This window comes from Lactuca sativa, chromosome 5 (genome assembly GCF_002870075.4).
Source record: "Lactuca sativa cultivar Salinas chromosome 5, Lsat_Salinas_v11, whole genome shotgun sequence".
NCBI classification, from domain to species: domain Eukaryota; kingdom Viridiplantae; phylum Streptophyta; class Magnoliopsida; order Asterales; family Asteraceae; genus Lactuca; species Lactuca sativa.
The window spans coordinates 255,119,885-255,131,349 of NC_056627.2; the positions used below are offsets into that span (position 1 = coordinate 255,119,885).

The 11,465-nt window shown below is 38.7% G+C and overlaps 1 protein-coding gene across 1 annotated transcript; it reads right to left on the bottom strand.

The window, feature by feature from the left end:
• Positions 1-7,484: 7,484 nt before the first annotated feature.
• Positions 7,485-10,188, bottom strand: LOC111913265 (F-box protein At1g10780). Its single transcript, XM_023908984.3, has 4 exons — positions 10,028-10,188; positions 8,362-9,098; positions 7,967-8,250; positions 7,485-7,876 (listed from the first exon to the last, which is right to left on the bottom strand). The coding sequence occupies exons 2-4, from the start codon at positions 9,095-9,097 to the stop codon at positions 7,640-7,642; spliced, it is 1,257 nt and encodes a 418-aa protein (XP_023764752.1). The 5' UTR covers position 9,098; positions 10,028-10,188; the 3' UTR covers positions 7,485-7,639.
• Positions 10,189-11,465: the final 1,277 nt, after the last annotated feature.

Here is an 11,465-nt window from a genome sequence, read left to right on the forward strand (position 1 = left end):
TTGGCTTAGGGCAAGGTCAGGGGTAAAATGGTCATTTTACCCAAAGGTCAGCGAGCAGTTTTTGATTGAGTATATTGTGGGAATTGCAGCCGGAGGGTTTCCGGAGCAGCAGCAGCAGTAGTAGGTGATCAATTCCCACACAGACCAGCAGCTAATTCGAGGTGAGTTTCCTTTCCAGTAGGAACGGGTCTAAGGCACCAAGGCCGACCCGTGTAGACGAGATGCTAGTACTAGAGTGTGGGCCGAGCCCGTATCTCTGGGTTTAGTCAAGTATGATATATGTGTTAATATGATGGAGTTGCTTATACTTGTTGTCTACGTGATACTTGTATGTTATGGTTAGCGGTTGAGTGTGGGCAGGGCCCGTATCTCTCCGAGGTTGGAGTGTGGGCTAGGCCCGTATCTCCCAGATAGCGAAGTGTGGGCAGGGCCCGTATCTTCACAAGTGTGGGCGAGGCCCGTATCTCCCGGCTAGTGAAGTGTGGGCAGGGCCCGTATCTTCCCGAGTGTGGGCAAGGCCCGTAACTCCTAGCTGAACATTGGTTGTTATATGTTGCATGGTATGGGGTATTATGGGGGAACTCACTAAGCTTTGTGCTTACAGTTTCAGTTTTGGTTTCAGGTACCTCCTCAGCTAGGGGAAAGGAGCTGGCGCGGTAGCAGCATGTCACACACACACACACTCCCTTGTTTCCGCAGCTACGAGCTTCACTGGGATTGATACTCTGATATTTTGATTAGTTGTATGATTTGGTTTTTAGACATGGTTCACTTTATGTTGTGGTTGATCAACGATGTTTTTAGTTATTAATATTTTCTAAAGTAATGTTTTTAAAACAAAATTTTTGGACGTGAAAAATTGGGTCGTTACATCGTATCTTCTTGAAAATGGCTATAGAAGAGGAGCAATTGACAATACTCTCTTCATCAAACAGAAAGGCTCAGAACTGATTCTTGTTCAAATCTATGTCGATGACATCATCTTTGGATCGCCAAATGAGCAGCTGAGCAAAGAATTCGCTGAGATCATGTCTCAAAGGTTCGAAATGAGTATGATGGGGAAGATGACTTTCTTCTTAGGTCTTGAGGTTCAGCAACAAAAATCAGGTATTCCAATTTGTCAAAGTAAATACATTGCTGACAGGCTAGTTAAGTATTCTCTCAGCGACTGCAAACTGGCTTCTACTCCGGTGTCCAAGACTGATAAGCTACATGCTGATCCAACCGGCGCTGATGTTAATCACTCTCTTTATCGAGGAATGATTGGATCCCTTCTCTACCTCACTACAAGTCGTCCTGATATCATGTTTGGAACCATTCTCTGTGCTAGATTCCAAGTTAATCCCAAGGAGTCTCATCTCATTGCAGTCAAACGCATCTTTCGATACTTAAAGGCGACTCAGAACTTGGCATTGTGGTAGCCTCGCGACTCAGCGCTTGAACTCTTTGGATACACTGATTCCGACTATGCAGGTTGCAGCTTAGACAAGAAGAGCACGCCAGGTGGATGTCACTTCCTTGGAAATCGACTAATCAGCTGGTCCAGCAAGAAACAAACATCAGTAGCTATCTCCACTGCAGAAGCTGAGTATGTTGCAGCTAGGAGATGTTGTGCTCAAATCCTATGGATTCAAAATCAACTTTTAGACTATGGGCTTAAATTCACAAAAACTCCTATATTCTGTGACAACACCAGTGCCATTCAGATCACACAGAATCCGGTTCAGCACTCAAAGACAAAGCATATAGAGATCAGACATCACTTCATCAGAGACAATGTTGAGAAGGGCAAGGTTGTTTTACAGCATGTAAAGACTTCCGATCAACTAGCTGACATTTTCACCAAGGCCCTGGATACTCAAACTAATGCTCACATCATTGGCGAACTTGGAATGATCACTCTCGATTAAAAAAATTGTTTTACTAATGTTTGTTATTGTCTTAGACACTAATATTTTTTTTGTACTGATGATTATGCGCTGATGATGTTTAGCATGCTGATTACACTGTATGATCTCTTATCTATTTCTCTTCTACAAATCTTCTAAACTAAAGTTGAATGATTCACTGTATTAAACCATACATTGATAACAACTTGAAACTCTTTGCCGATGGTTAGACAAAACACCAAGTTCTATCACACGCAACTATCCACTCTCACCAATCTTACACTGATTCTGTGATTCGGTGTGACAAAACACATGCTGATGAGAATCCAACAATCTTTGCCGATGGTTAGACCAAAACACCAGTGTCTATCACATGCAAAAATCCTCTCTTCACCTTCTTCTCACTCAGTGTCTAATGATTCAGTAAGAAATACCACTCACTGATAAAGACTCAACACTCTATGCCGATGGTTAGATAATTAAACCAGTATCTATCACACGCACCAATCACCTTGCTAACCCTAAACAAGCAAGTTGTACCTTGAATTGACGACGAACTATCTTTCAGCATGTAACTCTCCGTGATAGCAATATCAGCGCTTCCGCAGTCACTAATTGTCGCTTCCTCTTTGGTACAACGGCTATTTTTTTTTATTTGACAGTCTGGCAAGATACGCAGTTATTTTCGCTAAAGATAATCATTACTTTTTACCGTTTCACTCCCTAAGTAAAGATAATCATTACTTCCCCAAACCTTTTTACCTTCCTTCAATCTTCTCTCTCTCTCTTAAAACAAAAAAACAAAAAAAAAAAAAAAAAAAAAAAAAAAAAAAAAAAAACCCTAGAATCCTAAACTTCTTCAATGGCGGCATCACTATTCACCTTCTCCTCCACTTCAAGAAGAGTGGTCCCAGCTCAAAACTCTCCTCCTCTTCCCATATACATCAAAGCCACCAACGTAGTTTTCAACCCTGATATTCCAGATGTTCATCGAGGTCTTGGACTTGATGATTTTGTTAATTTCTTAGTCTCCTGCCGACTCCGATACGCAATCAGTGACGTTCCATCAGAGTTCTTTCCTGAACAAGTCTGTGAGTTCTACTACACTGCAACAATTAATGATGAAAACAACGTCATCTCCGGGACTATTGGCCGTGGAAGACACTCAGTATTTATTACCGCTGACCTCCTCAGTGTTGCGCTCAGATTACCAATCTTTGAACCCTTCTCTGAGCTTCCTCCTATTGAACGATGTCGACGTCTCTTTGATCAACTAGGATATGATCACTCAAAGGCTGGTACTCGATCAGCTCTCATTCTGCGTCAATGTATGACGCCAGGATGGAAGTTCTTCACCGATGCTCTGTGCAAATGTGTGGGTCACAAATCTCGCAGTGGTGATCAACTGAGCACTTATGAGCAACAAGTCGTCTGTTCCCTTCTTCTCAACAAACGACTTGATTATGGGGCTTTCTTCTTTGATTAACTTGTTCAACTTCTTCGTGCAAATGTATGCGCTGATCATGTCCCCTTTCCATGTTGGATTGCTCTTGTGCTAGATAAATTTTTTGTTGAAGCTTACTACTCACACTCTGGAAACCCCATCCAATGCCCACGCATGTCAATTCGAATGTATCAGGATGATCCGTTGGAAACTGACATCGGCATCTCTAATCGGATGAGAGAATGGATTGCAAATCCATATACTGTTCCTTCACTAACCGTTGATACTGATGAAGGAGCTGATGGTAACAATGAAGATCATGCTGATCAAGAAGCTGAATCACAGGATGGTGGTCATCTCTCTCCTCAACTTTCTCATCATACTCTCTCTGTCACTAAGAGAGTTCACTCAGCTCAAGAGGAACCACTAATTCAGGGGGAGCAACCATCCCAAGGGGAGCCACCATCCCAGGGGGGAGAACCCACCCCAGGGGGACCAACCTTCTCCGGGGGAGCAACCTCACTCACAAGAAGTTCCAGGTACTTCATTCCTTCATATTCCGGCCTCAGCATTTAATGAGCTTCTGACACTGACTCGGGACATGAGTCAGCGTCTTCTACGAATTGAGGCCGATGTACATCAGCTGAAGGGAGTTCTCTTGCCAACTCCTTCCCCTAGCCCACAAAATGATGATGCTCAAAAAGAGGGAGACACTGATGATGATCCAAAAGAGGGAGACACTGATGATGATCCAAAAGAGGAAGACACTGAATATGTTGAGCTTGGATCTGCGGACAACACTTTAGTCCAGACTGAGTCACCACAGCCGATGCACGAGTCTGATACTGAGGAGCCTGATAGACCAGCAGATACTGAAAAGCTTGCTGAACATAGTGAGCATGATGATGAACATGATGATGAATGTCAAATGCTAGATATGAAATTCATTGATCCCATTATACCAGTCCAAGGAGAAGATTCAGATGTAGCTAGTGAGGATACTCAACCTCTATCTCGCAAGCGCAAGGCAGCAGATACTGAATTGGCTTCTTCACACACTGATACTTCTCTGCTTTGCAAGAAACCTAAGTCCATAGTCAGCATATCCAACTTGGCAACTGAATGGAACATGTCTCCTGATCAAGTTAAGCAAATTCTTGATGAAGCCAATCAAGCTCAGCTTCTAAAGAATATTGCTCAAGCTGATGAATCTCTCATTCAGCATCAACTTCAGGTCAAAGGATCCTTTGAAGCTCAGATGCAGAAGTTCTTAGAATATCAGTCCAAATTCAAATCTTCCCAGCCTCCTCCCAGTAACAGCAAGTCAAGGACTGAAAATGTTCTAGACAGCATTGATCGAAAGAGGTTTCAAGATGTCCTTAAACGACGAGTGAGTAGTGATAAAATCATCAAAGTTAAAGCTTCTAAACCTCGTAATGAGAAAATTCTTACATTGTTGATCACTCGTCAAGGTCCTCAATATCCATACACTGAAGTTGTCAAGAGGGATGAGCTGATCAGATACGGATATTCTGAATGGATGGAATTACTCGAATTAGCATCCAGGCAAACTTCAGCTCTCTCTTCAGAACTGACATGTGCTCTCCATCTACTGATCAAGAAAGTTCAGCGTTTGGATCTTGTTCCTATACAGCACTCTCAGCAGCAAGGCCAAAGTTCATCAGTTCCTAGATTCCGAAGGACCAAATTTCAAGTTGATGGTGAAGATGTGTTGGTTCTAAATTTTGGTGCTGAAGGAATAATCAACTCTCTTCCTATCAGTGTTGAGCCGGTTCAACATAAGTTCATCTCTGTTCATGAACATGGAATGTTTTATCTCGATAAAAACAGAAGAATGTGCTTTCAGCGCACCACAGAAATTCCAAGAGCTCCAACAGCACATCTTGTTGGCTTAAGACAAATGTACATGAGTCATCAAGATTTATCTGGAGAGTTTCACATACTGATTGCTATGGAGCTGCTGAATAGAAGACAGGAGCTGCTGGATAGTCCTTACTGGCCTGTGAAAATAGAAGCTGAAGCTGAGTATGAAGAATTTTTGTCCAGAGGTGTTCTCGTATAGCTGTTGTTTTGAACATCATCATATTGGGGGAGATTGTAAGGTCGAACCTTATAATATGATGATGTTTGAAACTGATCCATCAGCACCAGCATCAGCGTCAGCATCAGCATCAACATAAAAGTTGTTCAGTATATATATTGTCTTATATGTAATAGATTTAGTATTTATCTTGTTTCCATAGTTATCATATATTAGTTAGTTGGAACATTCCTGATTTGTAGGGATTGTCTATAACAGTTCTATATAATCTTTTGTACGGGTTTGTGAAGAAGTTGTCTTTTACAAAACCCTAACAGCTGCTTTGTGCGAACAATAATCTCTTTGTGAGATTATCATTCTTAGTGAAAGCTCTTTGTACATGATATTTCGTTGTTCTGTTCTTATTATTAGTAATTGTTTGATAAATCGATTGATCTAAGGTCATTTTCATATCTTTATTTATTATGGAGGATATCGACATATTGGGTAGTGGGTTAAGGCGGTCATGCTTTGTGTTGTAGGCCAAGATACCCTGACGAGAGAACAGTGTGTGGCAGGCTAGATGTGGAACAATTATATGTTATAGGAGAGCGGTCCAGGTGTATTGTAAGCCTTGCGAGGCGGTCTAATCAAGCTATAGGCTCATGTGTGCATGCATTGTATGTGTATTGTGGTGTGTGATATTTTTGGGAAACTCACTAAGTTTTGGCTTATAGTTGTTGATGAAATGTTGTTCAGGTACCGATGGTGATCGTGGAAAAGCGAGAGTGTGATTGTACACACTCATCAGCAGCATTGGAGCATCTGTTTTTATTATACTACTCTAATTTTCAAATAATTGTATCTTTGGAATAAATGAGTTTTCTTAATTTGGGTTTTATGAAAATGGTGCTTTTATCTTAATTAAAAATGAAAATTTTGTTTGTGATAAATAGGACGTTACATTTTGCATCTGTGTGATTTTTTAAAGATCAAGATCGATGGTGGAGTTGAGGTGATTTTCTTGTTCATCTTCCTCTTGTCCATCTTCATCTGTTATTTACTTAGGCTCATTCAAATCCATAGCATTTTGAATTCCACTAATTCCATTGAAATCCAATAAACTCTCCCTAGTTAAAACAAACTGAAAATTATGTATAAATAGAGGTGGCAATCGTGTCGTGTCGTGTCGGGTTCGTGTCGTGTCGAAACACTAAACGGGTTGAAAGTGTTTGACCATAACCCAACCCATTTAATTAACGTGTCGTATCGTGTCAACCCGTTTATTTTCGTGTCGGGTTTCGGGTTAGGGTTATACCTTGAAATATGTCATGTCTTGTGAGGTTAAAAGATTGAGCATGTTGAAAGAGTAGGAGTTTGGTAGGCGGAAATGAAAAACTAATTGTTTTGAGGCAGAATAGATGAAGCCATAGCAAGTTTAGATGACAAATTAAAAGAGTGAGAGTTGGGGAGGCAGATGACAAGGTCATGAGGATGTGAGAGTGGTGAAAGAGACTGGATAGTTTGAAAGAGAATAGAAAAACTGAAATGAAATCTTGATCTAAACGGCTAAGTCATTTCAACATTACAAAACAATTCAATTCGAAGGTTTTCTTTTACTTATGTTTTTGGTTTTGTATCTTTATAGTTTATTTAAATAATTCAAAAAACTTGCATATAAATAAACGGGTCATTTTCAAGTCATATTCGAGTTGACATTCTCAACCCTAACCTTACCCATTTAATATTCGTGTCGTGTTGTGTCAACCCGTTTATTTAAACGGGTTGAAATATCTTACCCAAACTCGTTTATTTCATGTCGGGTTCGTGTTGTGTCAATTTTTGCCACCTCTATGTATAAAGGGCAAAATAGTCATTTTAAGTTAGGAAGAGACCAAAACCACAACCAAACCTTGCCACAGAGACTTTTTTTACAAGTTAAAACTTTTTTGGACCTTAACCATAGAAAATTGCAAACCACAAGGACTATTTTTGCAGTTTTCTTAAATAATATTGAATCCCACAAATTTCAAACTTGAGAGGGTTTGCTGTTCAAGATAGAATTGGAAAGAATACATAAATAGATATAAAGCATCATCTCAACACAAGCTTTTAACAAACAATCAACTTGGGTTCTTTGCATTAATCAATGGTTGTCAAAACAAAGAAGCACTTGAAACCACATACATAAATGAATTATGTCGTTTTAAAAGAATGTTAACATCAAAATCCTTAAACAACAATTATAATATCTGATTATGGGTTTTATTCAATTGAGATTAGGTTGTGATTCATGTATCTAAACCTGCATATCTCCTCAAAAAAATCATCAGCACTGCTATGACCACTTTTCATCCTAAGAATCCTTATCTTCATCTTCTTTAAATTCTTCCCAAACTTCACCAAAGACTCAAGTGTGCTCATTTTCTGCTCAGCATTCAATGGTGATCTCACAGTGATCACTACCTCTTCAAGACAAGGAATCAAGAAGCTCGAATCCACCTAAAAAAACCCAAAAACATGTTGTTCATGAACAAAGATTCTTGTTTTTGTCTTACTAATTAGTAAATTAATTGTTGTTTTGAAACTCACATTCTTTAGACTATTCTTTTGGCATAGAGCAGCAAACATTGCACCATGGATGTCGAATGTTTTGAGCTTTGGATGACTTTTGAAAAAGTCAACAAAGTCAATTTCTGGAAAGGGGAGAAGAGCTTCAAAATCTCCAGTGAATTCGACTTTCATGTACAGATGTTTTACTTCACTTGCAAGATGAAGAATTTTGTTTATTGCATCCCAACACCATTGAACACCTCTTATGCATAACGATTCAAGTGCCATAAGCTTATTACCAAAATCCACCATATAAACCCTCCCTGCAACCAATAAATAACACCCACAAACACAAATTTTGATATTGTCATTAAAAATATGATCTTGACATTATAAGGTAACAAAAAAAGGCTTAAAGATGATCTTGAAATTACCAGCATTGTTTGAAATGGAGAGATTCTTCAAGCAATTGGTGTCACGAACTCTAATCCAACTACACCCTTGAACTTCAAGATATTCAATCTTTGGAGCTGAAAGTGTAAGAGAGCAGCTACCTGATCCATAAAAATCAAGTTTACAGTGCTCAAGTTGAAGAAGCTCAATCCAAACAGTCCTCAAACCCTCACAACCAAGAAGCACAAGATTTGTCAAATTAGGAGTTGCTTTCAAAGCTTCAGTCAAAGCTGAATCCTCCAATTTTGCTCCAACAATTTCAAGATTCTTCATTTTTTGAAACACATCCCATTTTGGAGCACGAACCATTAGCACACCCCAAAGTCTTAATGACTCCAGATTTTTAGCAAATTGAATGCATTCGAGTTTAGACATGCTGTCTGTGTTTTGATCAGCAAGATTATCCATTCGGAGTTCAAGATTCTTTAGGGTGGGTCCCACAAGTGAGAGCCATGAGGTCAGCCCTGTGCTGGTGAATGGGCAGTAAACTACAAGCTCTTCAAGTTCAAAAATTGATGAGACTATCTCTAAGATAATGCAGTCAGGGGTATGACCGTCTTTTAAGTTGTCAAAGATGCTACGAGGGAAGTAAAGGCTTTTAATGTAAGGCATAGAGTCTTTAAACTTTCTTGAGACACAGTTACAAGATGCCACATCTTTAGCATTGTTCATGTTTAGTAAAATGTATTGGACTACAGCTTCTGGTAAGGATTCCATTCTGTGAGGATAATAATAAAAGATGTGAAAGTTAGTTTGAATTCAAACTATATACAAGACTGCAGAAAGATTAGGATTAGATTTCAAATCAGGAATTGGGGGATTAATGGTTTGATACTGCTTAAAATTGTATATCTGTTAAGTTCTTCAAATTTTATTTGAAAGACAAAAGCTATGTGGGTGAAAACCAACCAAAACTGAATCGATAACTTCGAAATAGAACAAAACCCAGAAACTATGATCAAATTGAATAGAAACAGATGAAAAAAATCAACTTTGAAAAAGACAAGCCTGTATATAAATGGAAAATGATTGATTCAATCCGTTATTTCTCAGTATTGTTGGATCTTTAAATTGAATTTTCTTTAGGTTGAAAACAAACTGCTATGAAATTTTACAAACTTAACGAAAGTAACAAACCAGAAATGTATAGGAGTATAGAACGACTCTACTGTGAAGATGACATGGATATACAGATACATCACATATAATATAATTGCAGATTTATTTCATAATTAAAGTAGAAGTATATCTCAACATCTGTCTATGGCAATTCAAGTATATGCAAGCATTAATACCCGTTATTGCGTATCTAGTTGACGATTAATCTCAAAATTGACGTTAAAAACAGTTACTTTAACATCAATCTCAAGATTTACATCTTCAATCAAGAAGTAATTATAAGCGAAATGCAACACAGAAATCCAGACAAATACCACCTTACAAGTAACAAAATGCAAATAGAATCGACCCACGTACATCCCTAGTAGACAACATAGACAATTTATATAAAAACCTGGATCCAACAAATTTACATAAAACTGAAACCTAAAATAAAAATAATAATAAAAATTTGAAACCCCCTTTACTGAAATCGGATACCTAATAAGCTTGAACTTTCAAAATCACGAAGTATCAACCAAATCGTACCTAAAGGGTAAGGGGAAGTTGATCAATCAAATTCAATCACGAAGCTTGAGAAGCGAGAAAGCAGATCTCCGATGCTGAATTTGAAGCTGCAAAGGGAGTGTGGAGAATTTATGCTTTTCTGTAAAAATTTGAACTTTGCCCGCCGTTGTATCCTCTTACCAACTTTTTCTTAATTTTGTTATTTTAAAAAATTATTACAAAAAAGTTTGAATTTTGAATATAAGTTTTAGGCTAAATCACAGTTTTAGTCCTTGCCGTTTGGTAGACATTCCGAACTTCGTCCCACAAAGAATTTATAACGTTTTATGTATTTTACAATATCGGTCCCTATGGTTATATGGTTATTCACTTATTCTGAATCAAATCTAATTATTTTCAATTTTAAGGTGGATCGTAGCTGATATTTTTTTTTGTTACATATTTGGTTCATCGATTTGATGTCGTCTTATTTGTACCGTTAAAACCAGGTGAAATTGCTATATACTCGTATGTTTTTAATTACTTATTATTTATTTTATTTTAATTACTGAAGTTTATATCCAATAAAAAGAAACTCACCCCCACCGGCCCTTGTCTTTCGTACTTCTACGCCTTCTCGTATCTTTATCTCATAGACATTCATACATCCTCATCTCATTGACCTTCATCGATTCTACTAGGGATGTAAGTGGATCCATACCCGACTGAATGGACCCAAAACCAAAATTTGAATATTAGTAGACTGGAAACCCGACCGATATAAAGAAACATGTTACGGTTCGATTCTGGGTATGAATCCGGGTATAACCAATATGTAATGTTTGCAACCGGACTTGTGGTTTGGAGTTGGGTTAGAATCGGAATTTTGGGTATGGAACCCTGTTGGAACCGGATTTGGGGTTTGGAACTGGAAATTTTGAGTAAATCATGCATAAGTTATTGAAAATTTGAGGTTAAATGGTCATCTTTCTGTTGATAGCTATAGGGACAGAAAAGGGAGCTAAAGATTTCAATTGTTCAAGTAGAGTTCCCTAGGGGCTGTATGTAGTCATGTAGGATAGCCTGAGACTCTTGATCTAGGATTTTTAGCCTATTTCTTGTTTGGTTGTGGCTCTAGAGTGGGATCATTTGTTTGGGTGGTTATCTCTCCTCTGATTGCTTATGGTTACGCATTTCATGGAGGATAATTGGTAGTGGGATAGTGTGCTATGAGAGGACTAGTAGGCGGTATATGATTGATGTTTGTCTGTATTATGTGCCTACTTGATCCTTGATTGTTTATATGTCGACATATGGTGGTAGTGGGTTGAGGCGGTCCTACTTTGTGTTGTAGGCCAAGATACACGGTGTGGGTTGGCTGTAAGTCGTAAGCACGGAGGCTCGGGAAGAGCGGTTGGGTTGAGGCGGTAGGCCAACAAACCCTGGGTATTCAGCCCGATGGCTAAGTGGATCCGTTGCA